The following is an 18,039-nucleotide window of genomic DNA, read 5'->3' on the forward strand; positions in this document are numbered from 1 at the left end:
CCTTGTGTCAGCACGGAAAACAGGCCCTTCAGCCCATCGAGCCCGTGCCAACATCACACATCAGAGGATCTCTTTAAGTCAAATATCCTCTTTGGCCGCCGTCGTGTCCCATCGCTTGACCCCGAGTGATGTGACTGGTCCATGGGTGGTGCGTCTGCCAGTGTCCACCCCCCGCCCCCCCTCCACGCCCCCCCCCCCCCCCCCCCCCCCTCCCTCCACCCCTCGGGCCGCGGCACTCCGAGGGTGAGAGGAACCCAGGGTCGGGCAGTGATGGTCAGTGTATGGAGGTCGCGCGTCTTCTGACCCCTACCCACCCCCCGCTCCCCAGATGTGATGGCGTGGACCAATGATCGCATGGTGGTCTGGGTGCAGGCCATCGGCCTGAAGGAGTTCAGCGGAAACCTGCAGGAGAGCGGGGTCCACGGAGCGCTCATCGCCCTCGATGATACATTCGACCACAACGACATCGCGTTATTGCTGCAGATCCCCATGCAGAACACCCAGGTACGACCCCTCCCCTCCCGCTCTGTGTCCCCCTCAACCCCTTCAACCCCTCCCCCGTCTCCCACTCCCCCCTCCCGTCTCCCCCCCGCACTCGGACACTGATGCTCTCTCTCCGTGTCCACAGGCCCGGCAGACGCTGGAAAGTGAATTCAAGAACCTGCTGCATCAGGGGACGGAGCGGCGGCAGGAAGAGGTCAGTGCGGGTCGGTCACCGAGGGTCAGCGGGGGCCGGGGGCAGGTAACGGCACAGGTCAGACACGGGTCAGAGGTCAGGACCGGACACTGACTGGCGCCTCCCCCGTGACCGTGAGCAGCGGTGGGTCCATGCAATGTCCCGTGGGGGGAGGGGGCGGCGCTGGTTCCGTGGGCACAAGCAATGCCTCTGGCAGAGTTGACAAACAAGATGTGGTGGGCAGGCCGCGTCTATCACCACCTGTGGAATGTGGGAGGGAACCTGCGCGGTCACAGGGAGAACGTGCAAACTCCACACGGACAGCACCCGGGTTTCTGTCGCGGCGAGGCAGCGGCTCACTCTCCCCCCGTTGCCAGGGCGATGCCAAGAACTTCAGCCGCGCCCCGTCGTGGCGCAAGCGCTTCCGGGCGAAGGAGATGCGGGACGTAACATCGGACACAAGCGAGACTCTCCCCGCCAACTTCCGAGTGACGGCCGCGGCCATCGCCGCCCAGAGCGTCCAGCTCCGCAAGGTGCAAACAGACAGTAAGTGAAGCCGCGACCTGACCAAAGGGCCAGGATCTGTGTTGTCCTGTTCTATGTAATGTGCTTGAACCGCCGTGGTTGGGAAATGGATTTAGTGTATTCGGACATGATAAAAACATAGAAAAATAGGTGTAGAAGTAGGCCATTCGGCCCTTCGAGCCAGCACCGCCATTCAATATGATCATGGCTGATCATGGCACAATCAGTACCCCGTTCCTGCTTTCCCCCATATCGCTGCATTCCTTTAGCCCTGAGAGCTCAATCTAACTCTCTAGAAAACATCCAGTGAATTGGTCTCCACTGCCTCCTGTGGCAGAGAATTCCACGGATTCACAACTCTCTGGGTGAAGAAGTTGTTCCCTATCTCAGTCCTAAATGGCCAACCCATTATTCTTAAACTGTGATCCCTGGTTCTGGACTCCCCCAACATCGGGAACATGTTTCCTGCAGCTAGCCGGTCCAATCCGTTAAGAATTTCATGTTTGTATAAGATGCGCTCTCATTCTTCTAAATTCCAGCGAATACAAGCCCAGTCGACCCATTCTTTCATCGTATGTCAGTCCCGTCATCCCGGGAATTAACCTGGTGAACCCACGCTGCACTCCCTCAATAGCAAGAATGTCCTTCCTCAAATTAGGAGACCAAAATTACACACAATACTCCGGGTGTGGTCTCACCAGGGCCCTGTACAATTGCAGTAGGACCTCCTTACTCCTAAACTCAAATCCTGTCGCAATGAAGGCCAACGTACCGTTAGCTTTCTTCACTGCCTGCTGGACCTGCATGATTACTTTCAGTCTGAGGAAGGGTTTCGGCCCGAAACGTTGCCTATTTCCTTCGTTCCATAGATGCTGCTGCACCCGCTGAGTTTCTCCAGCATTTTTGTGTACCTTCCATCTTCCAGCATCTGCAGTTCCTTCTTAAACACTGATTACTTTCAGTGACTGATGGTCAGCACGGATGTGTTGGGCCGAAGGGCCATGGAACAACAGGGTGACCCGATTCTCCACTGAATTAGTCAAGCATTTCCCAAGAACTCGTCCTATAAATCTTTTCTGTGTTCGTTTAGATTCTGCCTCAGGGACTCCACGGGCTGACACCCCGTCCGTCCGCACGTACTCATGCTAGCGGCACTCGGCAGGTAGGGGGAGCGGGGGGTGGGGGGTGGTGGGTGTGGTGGGGGGGGGGGGGGGGGGGGGGGGGGGGTGGGGGGAGGAGGGAAGCGAGGGCAGAGGGTGGCGGGGTAGGAGCTGGGGTAGAGCGGGGGAGGGAGGGGGGTAGGAGCGGGGTCGGGGGGGGGGAGCGAGGGGGGGAGGAGGGAGGGGGTAGAGAGGGAGAGGAGGGGGAGCGGGGTTAGGAGCGGGGTCGGAGGAGGGGGGTAGGAGCGGGGGGGGGGGGGCGGTCGAGGGCAAGGGGTTCCCTGCACCAACTCTCAGGAGTCGTTGCAGCGCCCCAGGAAGTTGGAGGAATGCGGTCTTGGAAGAGGAGGTGTGGACGCAAGTTCCGACTGGGCACAGTTTGAGGGGTGCCCGTGTGACCCCGTGCCGAGACCCTGAGGCTCCTTGGGTCACAGTTGGTCGAGCTGCCGCCTCGTGTCTCATGTGATTCCGCTTCAACCCTGACCGGCGGTGCTGTCTGTGTGGAGTTTGCACGTTCGCAACACGTTCTCCTTGTCCACCTCTGCTGGCTGCTCCAAGGAGGTGCGGGATGAATTTGCCCTGTAGGCGCGGGAGGATGGGCGAGGGAGTAGTGGGGCGGTATAGGTGTTAGTGGGCGATGGGCTGAAGTGTCTGACTCGGGCTCCTGTTCCACAGATGTCGTGTACTGAGCTGACCGGCGCCTGGGCTAAACAACACACGAGACTGTTAAAGCGAAAGATGTCCTTCGCGTCCAGGGAGAGAGACGAGAGCCTTAGAGACTCTGACAATATGCTGCCTTGTTTTTTGTTTTCCTGCCACTCTGTGGGTCGTGGGACAGAGACCAAAGGCCGCCGTGCCGACCCCGGTCTGTGGGTCAGCTCCGGTCAGCAGGTTCGGTGGCGCTCGGTGGCTGGACATGGAAATAGACCGGCGCTGCTTCTCCCGTTACCCGCCCGAGTCTGGGCTATCATTGGTGTGTGTGCGTGAGTGTGAGTGTGAGTTGAAGGCTCGGCGGTTTCCACTCCCCCCCCCCCCCCCCACCCCCTCCCCCTCCCCCTCCCCTCCCCCAGAGTCAGAGCCCGGCCCACCGCCTCACGGTTGCAGCTGAGCCCGGGCTGAGACACGGACACCGGACACTGACAAGAGTCGAACGCTGCCAGGGTGCGGAACTGGAGCCTGGAGTTTTCCAGCCCCGCTAGTGTGCGATGGGAAGGGGTAGAGATAACTTCACTCTGTGTCTAATCTTTGGTGCCCGGCCTCTCTCCGCATGACCGCTGGCCCCAGGGGTGCCGGGCAGGCGGAGACTGCTTCCCGGGGGAGGTTGGTGCCGGTGGGATCAGAGCTAAACTGTGTTGGGTGCGGGGTGTAGATTCTCGCTGCCTGTGCGCGGGCGGGGGCACAATAACCCCTCCCGTATAACCACCTCCCCCCCCCCCCCGCCGCCCCTATCCCAGATCCCCCCACCTCTCCCTCTCCTCCCCCCCCCCACCTCTCCCCCCCGCCGCCCCTATCCCATACCCCCCCCACCTCCCTCTCCTCCCCCCCCCCCGCCGCCCCTATCCCATATCCCCCCCACCTCTCTCCCCCGCCGCCCCTATCCCTATCCCCCCCATCTCTCCCTCTCCTCCCCCCCCCCCGCCGCCGCCCCTATCCCATATCCCCCCACCTCTCCCTCTCCTCCCCCCCCCCCCCGCCGCCCCCCCCATATCCCCCCACCTATCCCCCCCACCCACTCCCTCCCTCCCCCATCAGCAGCTCCGGCCGGGACTCTCAGGTTCAGAGTCGATTGGCTGCGGGACATTCTGGTGACGCCCCTCACCTCACCCCCCCCCCCCCCCCCCCCCACGCGTGGGGCCGAGTCTGGTGTTTTATTTATATCGATATTGAGCATGTTTGTATCTCAAGGACTCTCCCTCTTCAGTCTCGTTCCCGGAGCTTTGGAGCTAGTTGCAGGAGGGGAGGGAGGTAACGATGGGGAGGGGCCCACAAGGAGGGGGGGGGGGGGGGGCACAGGATGGGGGAGGGGCCCACAGGATGGGGGAGGGGCCCACAGGGGGTATTAGGGAAAAACAGCTCGTCTTGGCGGAACCTGACCCGGACGGCAGCAAAACTCGGACCTCCCATACCGAGGATCTGGATCGACCTTACAAAGACCAATCCCGCTCCCGCCCACTGCTCCACTCCCCCCCCCCCCCCCCCCGCTACACCCCTGCCCGCGGGCCCGCCACGTGTTGGAGGCGGCACCGACTTGAGGCAGTTCTTGCGTGAAATCTGGTCAGTTTGATTCTTGTTGTAAATGTAAAAAGCTTTGCGGTGAATGCATTGAACGGTTCCAGACCTTCAGTGTTATCTTTTTGTAAATGGACGATTCCTGTATTTATTGAACTCGTGTAATGTTCTATCATTGTTCTGGAACATTCTTTGACTTTTTTTTGCTCATTTTTACTCTTTACTTCAAACGAGGAAAATATTCCCTTTTTATATCAGCCGCGCACCTCATTGTCCATTTTTTGTTCATTTTAATTGTGTCATGCGCGTTTCCAGGTGAGTGAAATTGTATTTAATGTATTTACATAAAGGTCTGTGTCAAACCTGTCCCCATGAGCTTTATTGTCCCGCCCAGTGTTTGACAGCTGTGTCCGCTGTTCCAGATGTTCAGCCCCGGTCAGTGTCCGATCTCCCGGCTCTGCCCCACTGCTCGTGTGTGAACCTTTCTTGATCTGTCGAGACGGAGTGTTCAATTCTCCTCATGATTTTATACACCTCTATAAATTCACCCCTTAGCTGTCTGCGCTCCAAAAGAAGTAAGTCCTTGCCTGCCCTGTAGTTCGGCCCCTCGAGTCGTGGCATCATTCCCGGAAATCCTTTCCGCACTCTGTCCACTTTAATGCTCTCCTGGGTGGGGGGGGGGTCAGGAGTGGGCGGGGTCTGGGTCAGGGTGGGCGGGGTCTGGGTCAGGGTGGGCGGGTCCAATGTGGGCGGGGTCACGGTGGGCGGGGTCAATGTGGGCGGGGTCTGGGTCAGGGTCAGGGTGGGCGGGGTCTGGGTCAGGGTGGGCGGGGTCTGGGTCAGGGTGGGCGGGGTCTGGGTCAGGGTGGGCGGGGTCTGGGTCAGGGTGGGGTCGGGTCCAATGTGGGCGGGGTCTGGGTGGGCGGGTCCAATGTGGGCGGGGTCTGGGTCAATGTGGGCGGGGTCCAGGGTCTGGGGTGGCGGGTCCAATGTGGGCGGGGTCTGGGTCACGGTGGGCGGGTTCAATGTGGGCGGGGGTCTGGGTCAATGTGGGCGGGGTCAGGGTCTGGGTGGGCGGGTCCAATGTGGGCGGGGTCTGGGTGGGCGGGTCCAATGTGGGCGGGGTCTGGGTCACGGTGGGCGGGGTCAGGGTCACGGTGGGCGGGTTCAATGTGGGCGGGGTCTGGGTGATTAAGGTCACCTGTACACAGGTGCAGTGCAGCTTTTTGGTTGGTTGGTTGCTCGCTCTCCAGTCAGTAAACAGACGAGTCATTGTACAGATACACGATAAAGGGAATGAGGTTTAATGCAAGATAACATCCGATTAAAGATAGTCCGACGGTGTCCAATGAGGCGTCCAGTCAGCGTGTGGATGGAGGGAGGGAGTCAGTCCCGGGGAGGGAGGGAGGGAGTCCCGGGGAGGGAGTCAGTCCCGGGGAGGGGGGGAGTCAGTCAGTCCCGGGGAGGGAGTCAGTCAGTCCCGGGGAGGGAGTCCGTCAGTCCCGGGAGGGAGGGTCAGTCCCGGGGGGAGTCCCGTCCCGCGCCGCTGGTGACGTTCCCGGCCGCGGTGCAAGCTCCGTTACTCAGCCGTAAGTGACCCCAACCGCCGCCGGTTCATTCAAAATCCAGGCCGCGGCGGAGACAGAGACGCCGGCGGTGAATCGTCCGCCTTTGGGAAGGATCGTGACAGCTGCCGGGCAAACGCTTCTCACCGGAGACCGGGTCTTCACACGCTCGCGGTCGGCGACGTAACGGAGCTTGAGGTGAGACGGGCGGCGGCGCCCACGATGGAAGCCAGACTGCGGCTGACAGTAGCCGTGCCGGGGGCGGGGCAGATGTGCGGGAGGGGGCGGGCAGATGTTGGGAGGGGGCGGGCAGATGTGCCCAGGTGCGGGCAGATGTGCGGGAGGGGGGCGGGCAGATGTTGGGAGGGGGCGGGCAGATGTGCGGGAGGGGGGCGGGCAGATGTGCCAGGGGCGGGCAGATGTGCGGTTGCCGCTGAGTGTGTGTCTCTGCCGCCCCGCACAGATGTGGGAGCGACGTGACGGGGTGTGTGTGTGTGTGTGTGTGGGTGTGTGTGTGTGTGTGTGGGGGGGGGGGGTGGGGGGGGTGTGTGTGGGGGGGGGGGTGTGGGTGGTGGGGGGTGGGGGTGGGTGTGGGGGGGGGTGTGTGTGTGGGGGGTGGGGTGTGTGTGTGTGTGTGTGTGTGTGGGGGGGGGTGTGTGTGTGTGTGTGGGGGGGGGGGGGGGGGGGGGGGGGGGCACCAAGAAAAACTCCCGCCAATCGAGGGAATGACCGGAGGCAGCGTTAGTGCAGGGCAGTGTGACGTCACCTATCCATGTTCTCCACAGATGCTGCCTGACCCGCTGAGTTACTCCAGCACTCTGTCTTTGTTCCATGCGTTGACGGAATTTGCACCAAACAGGAACTTTCAACGGGAGTCTTCAGAAAGAATTTGCCGAGGATCTGCTTGGTTGTAGAGGTGGCGGGAGGGAAGGGGGGGGGGAGATGGGGGAGGGGGGTAATATACCTCATCCAGCCCAACAGCAACAACACGTGCATTTATATAGCACCGACTAATCTTGGGATTAACCACAGGATGGGATTGTCATTGAGCGGGCATGTGGGGTGGAGCTGGGTCTTTGCGGGTTCAATGTCCTCTCAGCACTGAGGCTCCGTGTTGCCCCCAGCCCCTCCACCAGTGACCTCCCGCCGTGGTGGCGATGGAGCTGCTAAAACCATACCTGGGCCTGATGGCTTTCTTCTACCTGCCCACGCTGTTCTTTGACGAGGAGTTCAGCGTCAGCATCAGCTCGATGATCGGCATCTTCTCCTGCGGCATCAGGCAGGTGTTCGCCGTGACGACCAAGAAGGCCGAGGTCTTCCTGCGACAGCCCCGCCCGGGGTCATCCGCCAGCAGGTTCAAAGGTGAAACGTTGCCCTTTGCCCAGAGACTGATGTCCTGTAAGAGGAATGTTTGACCCTGTCCCCACCAGATGTGGGGGCACGTGGCGCTCCAGATGTTGACTAAAACACATTCCCATCGTGATTTGGTTAATAGTCATACGCCGTGGAAACAGGCCGTTCGGCCCAACCTGCCGACAACGACCAACATGCCCCATCTGTACTAGTCCCACCTGCATGCCTTTCGCCCATCACTCCTAAACCTATCTAAATGTATTTTACATTTGGAGAGAACCAAACTTCTGAAGGGTTCAGAATGCAGGGTGAAGGTTGCAAAGAACACGTTAGTTGGGCGATAGTGAGCGTCCGGCCGCCTTCACAGCGAGTGGCACAGCTGGTAGAGCAGCTGCTTCATAGCTGCAGTGACATGGGTTCAATCCCGAACCCCAATGCTGTCTGTGTGGAGTTGGCATGTTCTCCCTGTGACTGCATGGGATTCCCAAAGGTCCTTCGGCTTCCTCCCAATACCATGGAGGTGTGAGTTCGGGTGCTGTACAGTGGTTCGCCATTAGTCACAGGCCCTTCAGCCCAGCATATCCGTGCTACCCATGCGCTCATTCATCACCAGTCCTTCCAATGCAGTCTTCTATACGTTTTTCAGGCGTATGCCGAATCTTGTGAGAGTCTCTGTCTCCACCAACCCCCAGCGTCTCCCCTCCCGCCACATATGAGCCCGAGGGTCCTCGCCAGGCGCTCCACGCAGGAGGCAGTCGTGGCCGGAGTGTGGGACATGGTGACGGGGCAGCGGGTCTGATGGGATTGCTCTGCTGGAAGCTAGAAATGACCTAAGATGGCCGAATGGCCTCGTGTCTTGCTGTAATTGCTGTATTTTGTGAAACAGATGTTAAGAAAAAATCGCAAAGGACATTTAAGAAGCTGATTGAATCCCCGACGCAGACGCCGTACTTCGTGTGTATCCCCATGTACTGGGGGCTGCTGCTCATTACGCCCCTGCTGCCCAAGTGCCTGAAGATTCCCTGGGTTCTGCACTGCTCCCTCGATCAGTTCATCGTCCTCTTCAGCTGGTGGAGATGCTACCGGAACTTTCACCGCCGCGGCCTCCGGGACGAGGAAACGTTTGACCAGACCGACAACAAATACCTAGTGAGTCCTTCCTGCTGGCTTCCGACCTTCTACCCCCACCCCCCCCCGCCCCCCCCCCCCACCCCTAGGGGCACTATCTACTCCCCCCCCCCCCCCACCCCGAGGGGCACTATCTACCCCCCCACCCCGAGGGGCACTATCTACTCACCCCATCCCCCACCCCGAGGGGCCACCCTCTACCCCCCCCCCCCACCCCGAGGGGCACTATCTACTTCCCCCCCCACCCCCTAACCCCGAGGCACTATCTACTCCCCCCCCCCACCCCCCCCCCCCCCCCCCCCGGGGCACTATCTACTCTACTACCCCCCCCCCCCCCACCCCGAGGGGCACTATCCCCCCCCCCCACCCCCCCGAGGGGCAGGGGCACTATCTACTCTACCGAGGGGCCACCCCCCCCCCCCCCCACCCCGAGGGGCCCGACTATCTACTTTCCCCCCACCCCGAGGGGCACCCTCTACCCCCCCCCCCCCCCCCCCCACCCCCGGGGGCACCCGAGGGGCATCCTCTACCCACCCCCCCCCCCCCCCCCCCCCCCCCCACTGCGATAAACCTCCCCAGGAACGACCCCCATGAGGTGGAGACAGAGACACTTAGGAAGGAGATATGCTCCTCTTGATGAGTGCGGGAGTCGGGTTATGGGGAGAAGGCAGGAGAATGGGAGTGAGAAGAAAATATTTTTAAGAAAGAACTGCAGATGCTGGAAAAATTGAGGGTAGACAAAATGCCGGAGAAACTCAGCAGGTGAGGCAGCATCGATGGAGCGAGGGAAATATAGATCAGTCATGATTGAATGGCAGAATAGATTTGATGGGCCGGATGGCCTAATTCTGCTCCTGTCATGGTCTTATGGGACACTACCCGTGCACGATGAAGGAGCAGAGTCGGGCAGCGACAGTGAGCAGCCGGCGAGGCAAACACTGGATACTTTGTGTGGCTGGTCCTGGCTTTGTTGAACATGGAGTGGGTCAGGATCACGGCCGCACGAAGCGACGCCGATGTTTCTGGCGACCACACGAGTGCATTGGCTTTTTTTCTGGCATCAGAATTAATTATTATTTCAAATATATAAATTTTGATCATGTAAAATATGTTTAGAAAATAAAAATAGTCAAGGCGTTCTTGTTAGAAGCAGATAAAAGGGCCTGTCCCACTTTACAGGCGACTGCTGGCACCTGTGATAGGCGCCGAAATTTTCAACACGACCATACAGCCTGTCTGGAGAACATGGACAGTTGACGTTATGGGACACTCCTTCAGATTGTAGGGGGGGAGACAAAGCCTGGCAAGTAATAGGTTGAAGACAGACACAAAACGCTGGAGTAACTCAGCAGGTCAGGCAAAATCTCTGGAGAGTGGCGTTTCGGGTCGAGACCCTTCTTCAGGGTGAGTACTTCACCATTTTGTGTCTACCTTCGATTTAAAGCAGCATCTGCAGTTCTTTCCAACACGAGTAATGGGCAGATACGAGTGAGGGGAGTTTTTGATAAGCAGATGTTTGGACTAAGGCCAAAGATGAAAAGAGAGAAGGATTGAAGAGTTGTGAATTGTGAAGCTAGAGGAAGGAATGTTGGTATGTTTGGTGGGTGTAGGTGGGCATGAGGATGTGCCTCAGGGCATTGGTGGTGATGGGGAGATACCGAGAGGAACTCGGATGTTGAGTCACGGCCCCAGACCCCCTCCCCTTATTGATCTCAGCTGGCAATTTGTCCCCCTCTCCTTCATTCCCCACCCCTTCTCCCAACTGTGGCCTCCAGCTGAGGCAGTGACCTTTCTTAATGTCGCCATGGGTGCAGTACTCTCGCCCACCTACAGCCGCAGTGGATGGCGGGCATCAGCATCACTGACCAACTTCCTCTTGCTCTGCTTTCAGTTGGTTGAAGACTTTGTATGGAAACAGCAACTTGAGGAGGAATGCTTCAACCTCAGGCAGCTGACAGAGATGGAAATAACGGTATGGAACAGTGGGTGTTCCTCCCAATGCCAGCCACACCCAAACCCCCACCCGCAATCCAACCCCAACTTCAAACCCAACCCAATCCCAACCCAACTCAACCCCCAACTCAACCCCCACCCTCAATCCAGCCACAACCTCAAACTGAACCCAACCCAACCCCCACCCACATTCCAACCCCAACCTCAAATTGAACCCAACCCTACCCAGCCCCAACCCTCAACCTCCACCCTAACCTGATGCCAAACTCTAACTCAATCCCTTGCCTCACCTTCAAAGCCAACACCAGTCTAGGCTTGTTGTAAGTTGGTTCTTGTTGGTTGACGTGGACCAACTAGGTTTAAAGGGCTTTTTCCATGCTACACTGACCCTTAAAGGGCTATACATGAACACGTGGCTGCTGGAGATGGCTGCCACTGACTGAGCAGATGGTGTAAAGGCTGGCACCGTGCCTACAAAGGGTTGAAGGGTGACTGGTGAGGAAGATGGTTGCTGGTGCCCTCCTTTAGACACTAGTGGCTCAATCAGCCCATCAGCCGCCGAGTCCCTGCCGACCATTTACACGAGTCCAACACCGATCCCAATTTTATTCTTCCTACATTCCTGTAATTCTCTCCAGTTTCTCCCATGAACCTGCACACAGAAATACTTTACAGCAGCCAATTAACGTATAACCTGCATGTTTGGGAAGTGGGAGGAAGCTGGAGAAACCCCATGTGGTCACAGGGAGGACATGCAAACTCCACACAGACAGCAGCAGAGGCTGTGACTGAACCTGTGCCTTTGGCGCTGTGAGGCAGTGTATCTAGCCTCTGCCGCTGTGTCATCCCAGTGTTGTACGAAAGAAACAAATGTGACCTTGACGTGACATCTTTTCCATTTACTTTCCCCGACACTGGGCGGCAGCTCTACAGTATCGAGTCCCCACACATTGTTCACAGCTACATGGACATTGAGGAAGGGGCTGAGCGTTTAATCAGGGCCCGTAAGGCAGCTGTCCTCCAGGAGCTGAGGGAGAAGCTGGCCAAGCAGATGACCAAGATACAGGCAAGTTGCGCTCGCTCCTTAAGACTAACACACCTGCATCTCTATGCTGTCCGTTACATCCCCTTTAGGATGTTCCAAGTGTTTTACAGCCAATGGGGATGTTGGGGGTATGTTCACTGATGTAATATGGGAATTGCATTAGCTAGTTTGTACACACGAAGCTCCCACGAGCGGTACCATAGAGAGTATCCTGCTGTACCATAGAGTATACTGCTGTACCATAGAGAGTATCCTGACCACCTGCTTCACGGTATGGTACAGCAGCTGCACTGCTGCGGACAGGAAAGCACTACAACGGGTGGTGAAAACCGCGCAGCACATCATCGGTGCCCCGCTCCCTGCCATGGATGCCCTCCACCGAAAACGGTGTCTGAGACGGGCTGGGAAGATCATCAAAGACCCCTCACACCCCAACCATGGACTGTTTGCCCTCCTCCCATCAGGGAGGCGGTACAGGAGCCTCAGGTCACCTACCAGCAGGATGAGGAAAAGCTTCTATAACAACACAATCACACTGCTGAACTCGGAGTCCCGACGATAGATTTCTCTGGTCCCTCCGTCCCCCTTTGTTTAATCATTCTGTATTTCCTGATTATTCTGTATCTTCTCTCTTTCTATTTTTTTCTTGTTTTTTCTCTTTATGTACAACTACTACGGACTGACGCAAAACTGCATTTCGTTGTACTGATACTTGTATTTGTGCGATGACATTAAAGTTGAATTGAATTGAATTGAATGACATTTACCTGATAACACAATGTTGTGATGTTCAAGGATTGATGAACATTGACCCGCAGTCCCAGCTGCTCATTAAACAGTGAGATCTGTTCATACATTTGTACGTCCTTTATACTTGCACCAGCAGAACCAGGGAATCTTGTAGAAACATTTAACATTCTTAGAGGATTGGACAGGGTAGACGCAGGAAAAATGTTCCCGATGTTGGGGGAGTCCAGAACCAGGGGTCACAGTTTAAGAATAAGGGGTAGACCATTTAGGACAGAGATGAGGAAAAACGTTTTCACCCAGAGAGTTGTGAGACTGTGGAATTCTCTGCCACAGCAGGCAGTGGAAGCCAATTCACTGGATGTTTTCAAGATTTAGCTTGAAGATAGATACAAAAAGCTGGAGTATCTCAGCAGGACAAGCAGCATCTCTGGAGAAAAGGAATGGGTGATGTTTCGGGTCAAGACCTTGCTTCAGATTGCGTTCTTAGGACGAACTGAATCAAGGAATACAGGAAAAAGCAGAAACGGGGTACTGATTTTGGATGTTCAGCCATGATCATATTGAATGTCGGCGCTGGCTGAAAGGGCTGAATGGCCTATTCCTGCACCTATTTGCTATGTTTCTAACAAGGTAAGAGCCAGTGTTTTGAGCTGGATTGGCTGATCAAGGATAACCAATTATTTTTTTGTTACAGGGACTGACGAAACAATGTGCACAGACTGTCGGCCAGAACCAACCGTCATCCTTCAAGCCTTGACAGATACCGAAAATGTCAATAAAGATCATATCATCTGATGTGTGTGATGGTCTCCATTCAGCCCCCACCCTTCCTCTGCTTTTCAGACACCCTCATCCTCTCTCTTTCATCCTCCCACAGGCCAGGGGTGTTTCCATATTGCCCTGAGTTACACGAGACACATGACCAAAAGATTTCCCAAGGGGTACTTGATGCCTTGTTGCTAGATGAAGCTTGGAGAGGTTTGGGGATTGAATCCAATCCCGCTGAAGCCATACCCTACTGTGACTACTCTGTACCGACACAGGAAGTGCTAGTGATGAGAGTGCAGATGCGGAGGAGTGCAGTGATCTTGGCAAGGTCTTGGGTCTGGAGGAGTAGTGAGGCATTTATAAGAAAGGATGAAGATTTTTAAAGAGATTCATTGAATTAGGACCCAGTGTGGATTCAGGGAGATGGATAAATGGGGCAATGTTCATTTAGAGTTTAAGACAGGCAGTGTACCATAAGAATAATCACATTAAACTAACTCATTGTTACCTCACCGAATCCTACCTAGACTTGATAAAGTATATAAAATTACGAGGGCAAAGATAGTCAGAACCCTTTTCCCAGGGAGGAAATGTCCAACACATCATCAAAGGGTCATCAAAGACCCCTACCACCCATCGCATCACATATTCTCCATCCTGCCATCTGGGAAGAGGTACAGGAGCATTAGCTGCAAAACCAGCAGGATGCTCGTCAGCTTCTTCCCGCAGGCTATAAGACTGATAAACGGACTTTGCCCCCTGCCAAAGTATCGCGCACCAACCACCAACCTGGACACACTGCAGCAGAGCCACTGTCGTGCTGCTGCCGATCGGAACGCCTGTTGATGTTTAGTAGAGAGTAGAGTGTTTAACTTGTTCATGATATATGTATTTTTATTTCTATTTAATTTTAATGGACACTGGTTGAGCAACGTTTTTTTGTTTCCTCTGGGTATGTGAGTACTCAGGAAAATGACAATAAAGATATACTATACTATACTATAACACGAGAGGGCATAGTTATAATGTGAGAGAGGGAATGTTTAATGGAGATGTGTGGGCGGGTTTGTTCCACAGTGTTGGGCCAGGTGTGCAATGCCAGGGGCAGTGGGGTCGCAGTGCAGTGCAGTGCAGAGCAAAGATTTTATAGCGAAGGCTCTGCTATAAGATCTTTGGTGCAGAGTGTTGCCAGTCCCCCTGCTGTCTCCTCCCATCCCCCAGCCTTCGGGCTCCTCCTCCTTTTCCCTTTCTTGTCCCCGCCCACCCCCGCCCCCGATCAGTCTGAAGAAGGGTTTCGGCCCGAAACGTTGCCTATTTCCTTCGCTCCATAGATGCTGCTGCACCCGCTGAGTTTCTCCAGCTTTTTTTTTGTAACCTCCGCCAGTACTGTGTCCAGCTGGAGCTCCCACTTCCGCCAGGACCGTGTCCAGCTGGAGCTCCCACTTCCGCCAGTACCGTGTCCAGCTGGAGCTCCTACTTCCGCCAGTACTGTGTCCTGCTGGAGCTCCCACTTCCGCCAGTACCGTGTCCAGCTGGAGCTCCCACTTCCGCCAGTACTGTGTCCAGCTGGAGCTCCCACTTCCGCCAGTACCGTGTCCAGCTGGAGCTCCCACTTCCGCCAGTACCGTGTCCAGCTGGAGCTCCCACTTCCGCCAGCTGGAGCTCCTACTTCCGCCAGTACTGTGTCCAGCTGGAGCTCCCACTTCCGCCAGTACCGTGTCCAGCTGGAGCTCCCACTTCCGCCAGTACCGTGTCCAGCTGGAGCTCCCACTTCCGCCAGTATCGTGCCCAGCTGGAGCTCCTACTTCCGCCAGGACCGCCTGACACAAGGGACGCGTGACATAGGCGCGCAGGGCGCACGCCAGACGCATGACGTCAGAGCGCAGGGGCCGCGCGCGCAGTCTCGCGAGAGCGGTGCCGCGGCCGCGGTAATGGCGGCCGTGCACAATGGAGCGGGGCGTTGACGACGACGGCGACAACGAGCGGAAACAGAGGCGGCAACATGGAGGCCGCCGTGGTGCTGGAGTGCGGGGACGATCCGGGCCCTGAGCGGGGAGTGGACGGGCCTGTTGTAGGCCCTGAGGCCGATGCTGACGCATTGAGGCTAGTGGAGCCGGGCCCGGGCCTTCTGGAGCGCTGCGGCGTGTGTCGAGGCCGTCTACGGGAGCGCCAGCCCCGCCTGCTGCCCTGCCTGCACTCGGTGTGCAAGGGCTGCCTTCACGGCGGGCTCGACGCCAGCGGGAGCCCGCAGGCAGACGGTAAGGCCTGGGCTTGTAGAGCCTGGGGTAGGGAGGCCCGGACAGCGGCTTGGACGGAGCGGGCAGTCCGGGAGGGGAAGAAGGCGGAGAGTGAGGCGAATCGAGGGGGCAGCTGAGCCAAATCTGCCTGGCGAATGTGGCAAGCCAGTGAAGGGAGTTGCAATGAATCCGGCAGGGTAACAGCGCAGAGAGATGCGGCATATTATGTGGGAGAAACGGGAGAGGGAGCAGCGGACTGGATTCTGAGGTCGACGTTGCGGTGAGGTTTATGTTGGGATATATGGACGGCAAGGGGTCCGTTTTCTGGCGGTGTTGCCATTCTTACAAATATTGGGGAAAAAAGGGTGAGGGTATGAGGAGATCTGGAGTTTCGATAGTTCCCCGCTGGATACGTTTACGAATTTGTACATGGCAGTTTTTTTATTTCTAAATTAATTGTTGAGGGAGTTTGTTTTGTTATGAGCAGTAACCCGATTAGTTCACAAATCTGTACAGGTGTGCTGCTTATAGTAAAATGCCCAAGAAAGATAATCTGATCCTGTTTCTGTATTCAAGTACAGGATAATTCTCATTGAATAACATTTATCATCTATATATTATTTACGCTGCTTTGGCAGATTACTGGTTTGTTTTGAAAACATAATGTTCGTTCTTCCTGCTTGAGTTAATCCCATGTGAAACAAGTAAAATATTTGTTAGAGAGTTGCTGGATCTATCTCACCACTTAGGTTATTAAAACATTTATTTCCCGCGATCTGGGCAGTTTCGATAAAGCCAGAAATTATTGCCATCCTTAAGTGCCCGTGAAAAGGTCATGAGTCGAGAGTATTATTGTCATATGTACTGAAACGGAACTATGAAATTACGTGCAGCAGTACAACGTGTGTAAGCACAGTACTCAAAAGATAATATAATGAACAAATACACATACATACATATATCTCTCTATATATCACCTTTCAACTTTTGTATCAACTTTCATGTCCAAAAGTGGTTTTAAGGCCCTACGATGGACTAGATCACCAATGTTATTATGTTATACAAATAGACAATTTGCATACAGTTATCTCTCGCATACAACTGTGAAATTAACCAGATTATCTGAATTTGTGAAAATGAGTGAAGGATAAGTGTTGGGTCAGATAGTGGTCATACTGTCCTACTTTCTAAAATGGTGATGAATTGCCTTGCGGTCACCTGAGAGGGAGACTGGCTTTCACATCTGTTTCTTTCTGTCCCTTTCAGATTCAGATTCAATTTTAATTGTCATTGTCAGTGTACAGTACAGAGACAACGACATGCATTTAGCATCTCCCTTGAAGAGCGACATAGCAAACGATTTGAATAAAAAATAATAAGTGTCCGGGGGGGGGGGGGTGGTGATTGGCAGTCACCGAGGTACGTTGTTGAGTAGAGTGACAGCCGCCGGAAAGAAGCTGTTCCTCGACCTGCTGGTTCGGCAACGGAGAGACCTGTAGCGCCTCCCGGATGGTAGGAGGGTAAACAGTCCATGGTTGGGGTGAGAGCAGTCCTTGGCGATGCTGAGCGCCCTCCGCAGACAGCGCTTGCTTTGGACAGACTCAATGGAGGGGAGCGTGGAACCGGTGATGCATTGGGCAATTTTCACCACCCTCTGCAATGCCTTCCGGTCGGAGACAGAGCAGTTGCCATACCATACTGTGATGCAGTTGGTAAGGATGCTCTCGATGGTGCAGCGGTAGAAGTTCACCTTCTGCACAATATCAATTTTATGCTTGTTTTAGAGTGAGGCTTGACCACAATTTTTTGCTCCTGAGAGCTACCAGCTGAGTTACACTAAGAGCTCGGGTCTGCCAAGTGGGTTGAATTGACCAAAGTCATTCTGTTTAACAAAAGAACAAAGTGCTGGAGTAACTCAGTGGGTCAGGCAGCATCTCTGGATAACATGGACATGCAGTGTTTCAGTCTGGACCCTTCTGCAATCAGTCTGAAGAAAAGTTCCAACCTGTAAAGTCACCTATCCATATTCTGCAGAGCTGCCTGACTTGCTGAGATATTCCAGCACTTTATAATTTTTTTTGTAATCCAGCTTTTGCAGTTCCTTGTGCCTATCGTTCAGTTGAAAACGACTCTTGCCTCCCTTATATTCAATGGATTGAAAAGCATGTGGGGGGGGAGGGGCTGAACAAACAAGCAGCAACAATGCAAGCTTCTGCAGCCTTGCATTGAAGACTGCATGAGTCCCATTCATCAGTCATGCATCAAGCTTTATAAAATAAATTCCGAAGTGTCCTTACTTTATTTCTTTATTATTCTCACACGAAAGGTTCCTGCATCATTAAAAAGCTTGCATAAGTAATATTGATTGTACAGAGCCCTCGGTAACTGTAACTTCAGTAACTGCAGCTGCAACTCAATTTGTCTCTGAACTGTGGTGAACTGTTCGACTGCAAGGGCTATGAAATATACGTGGATGAAAATGGTCATACATTTCTGGAGAGCTATCATGCGTGTTGTGGGATGAAGGGAATGGTTTCCAGAGGGCTAGTATGGACATTGTGGACACAGACACACACACAGACACACACACACACACACACACACACACACACACACACACACACACACACACACACACACACACACACAC

General features: G+C 55.2%; 2 protein-coding genes and 1 pseudogene across 16 annotated transcripts in view; all 3 read left to right on the top strand.

The window, feature by feature from the left end:
* Nucleotides 1-3,309, top strand: part of LOC129713720 (liprin-alpha-4-like) — a 41,577-nt pseudogene extending 38,268 nt beyond the window's left edge.
* Nucleotides 3,310-4,103: 794 nt separating this feature from the next.
* Nucleotides 4,104-14,141, top strand: LOC129714007 (uncharacterized). 8 transcript variants are annotated; one of them, XM_055663476.1, is made up of 8 exons: nucleotides 4,104-5,165; nucleotides 6,220-6,353; nucleotides 6,941-7,062; nucleotides 7,280-7,517; nucleotides 8,395-8,657; nucleotides 10,528-10,608; nucleotides 11,515-11,655; nucleotides 13,079-14,137. In XM_055663476.1, exons 4-8 carry the CDS (start codon nucleotides 7,313-7,315, stop codon nucleotides 13,139-13,141), a joined length of 753 nt encoding a protein of 250 aa, XP_055519451.1. In that variant the 5' UTR covers nucleotides 4,104-5,165; nucleotides 6,220-6,353; nucleotides 6,941-7,062; nucleotides 7,280-7,312; the 3' UTR covers nucleotides 13,142-14,137. The 8 variants fall into 8 exon arrangements, with proteins under 8 accessions (XP_055519451.1, XP_055519448.1, XP_055519450.1 ...); XM_055663473.1 differs by lacking the exon at nucleotides 6,941-7,062; XM_055663475.1 differs by lacking the exon at nucleotides 6,941-7,062 and having other exon boundaries at nucleotides 7,292-7,517.
* An 894-nt stretch (nucleotides 14,142-15,035) lies between these two features.
* LOC129714008 (transcription intermediary factor 1-beta-like) overlaps nucleotides 15,036-18,039 on the top strand; it is a 40,564-nt gene continuing 37,560 nt past the window's right edge. For 7 of the 8 annotated variants that reach the window (XM_055663487.1, XM_055663486.1, XM_055663490.1 and 4 more), the window contains exon 1: nucleotides 15,036-15,410. In XM_055663487.1, coding sequence (XP_055519462.1) covers nucleotides 15,155-15,410 — 256 coding nt within the window. In that variant the 5' untranslated portion in view covers nucleotides 15,036-15,154. The remainder of the gene's footprint in view (nucleotides 15,411-18,039) is intronic. The other variant, XM_055663483.1, reaches the window with a different exon arrangement.

The sequence above is a fragment of the Leucoraja erinacea genome, chromosome 37, assembly GCF_028641065.1.
Source record: "Leucoraja erinacea ecotype New England chromosome 37, Leri_hhj_1, whole genome shotgun sequence".
NCBI classification, from domain to species: Eukaryota; Metazoa; Chordata; class Chondrichthyes; order Rajiformes; family Rajidae; genus Leucoraja; species Leucoraja erinaceus.

What these genes read in the sequence shown, in the direction of transcription:
- LOC129714007 (XM_055663476.1), top strand. Translation starts at nt 7,313, where the DNA reads ATGGAGCTGCTAAAACCATACCTGGGCCTGATGGCTTTCTTCTACCTG. An exon ending in ATCCGCCAGCAGGTTCAAAG is followed by an intron (nt 7,518 to 8,394) that starts GTGAAACGTTGC and finishes TTTGTGAAACAG; the next exon opens with ATGTTAAGAAAAAATCGCAA. An exon ending in AGCAGATGACCAAGATACAG is followed by an intron (nt 11,656 to 13,078) that starts GCAAGTTGCGCT and finishes TTTTTGTTACAG; the next exon opens with GGACTGACGAAACAATGTGC.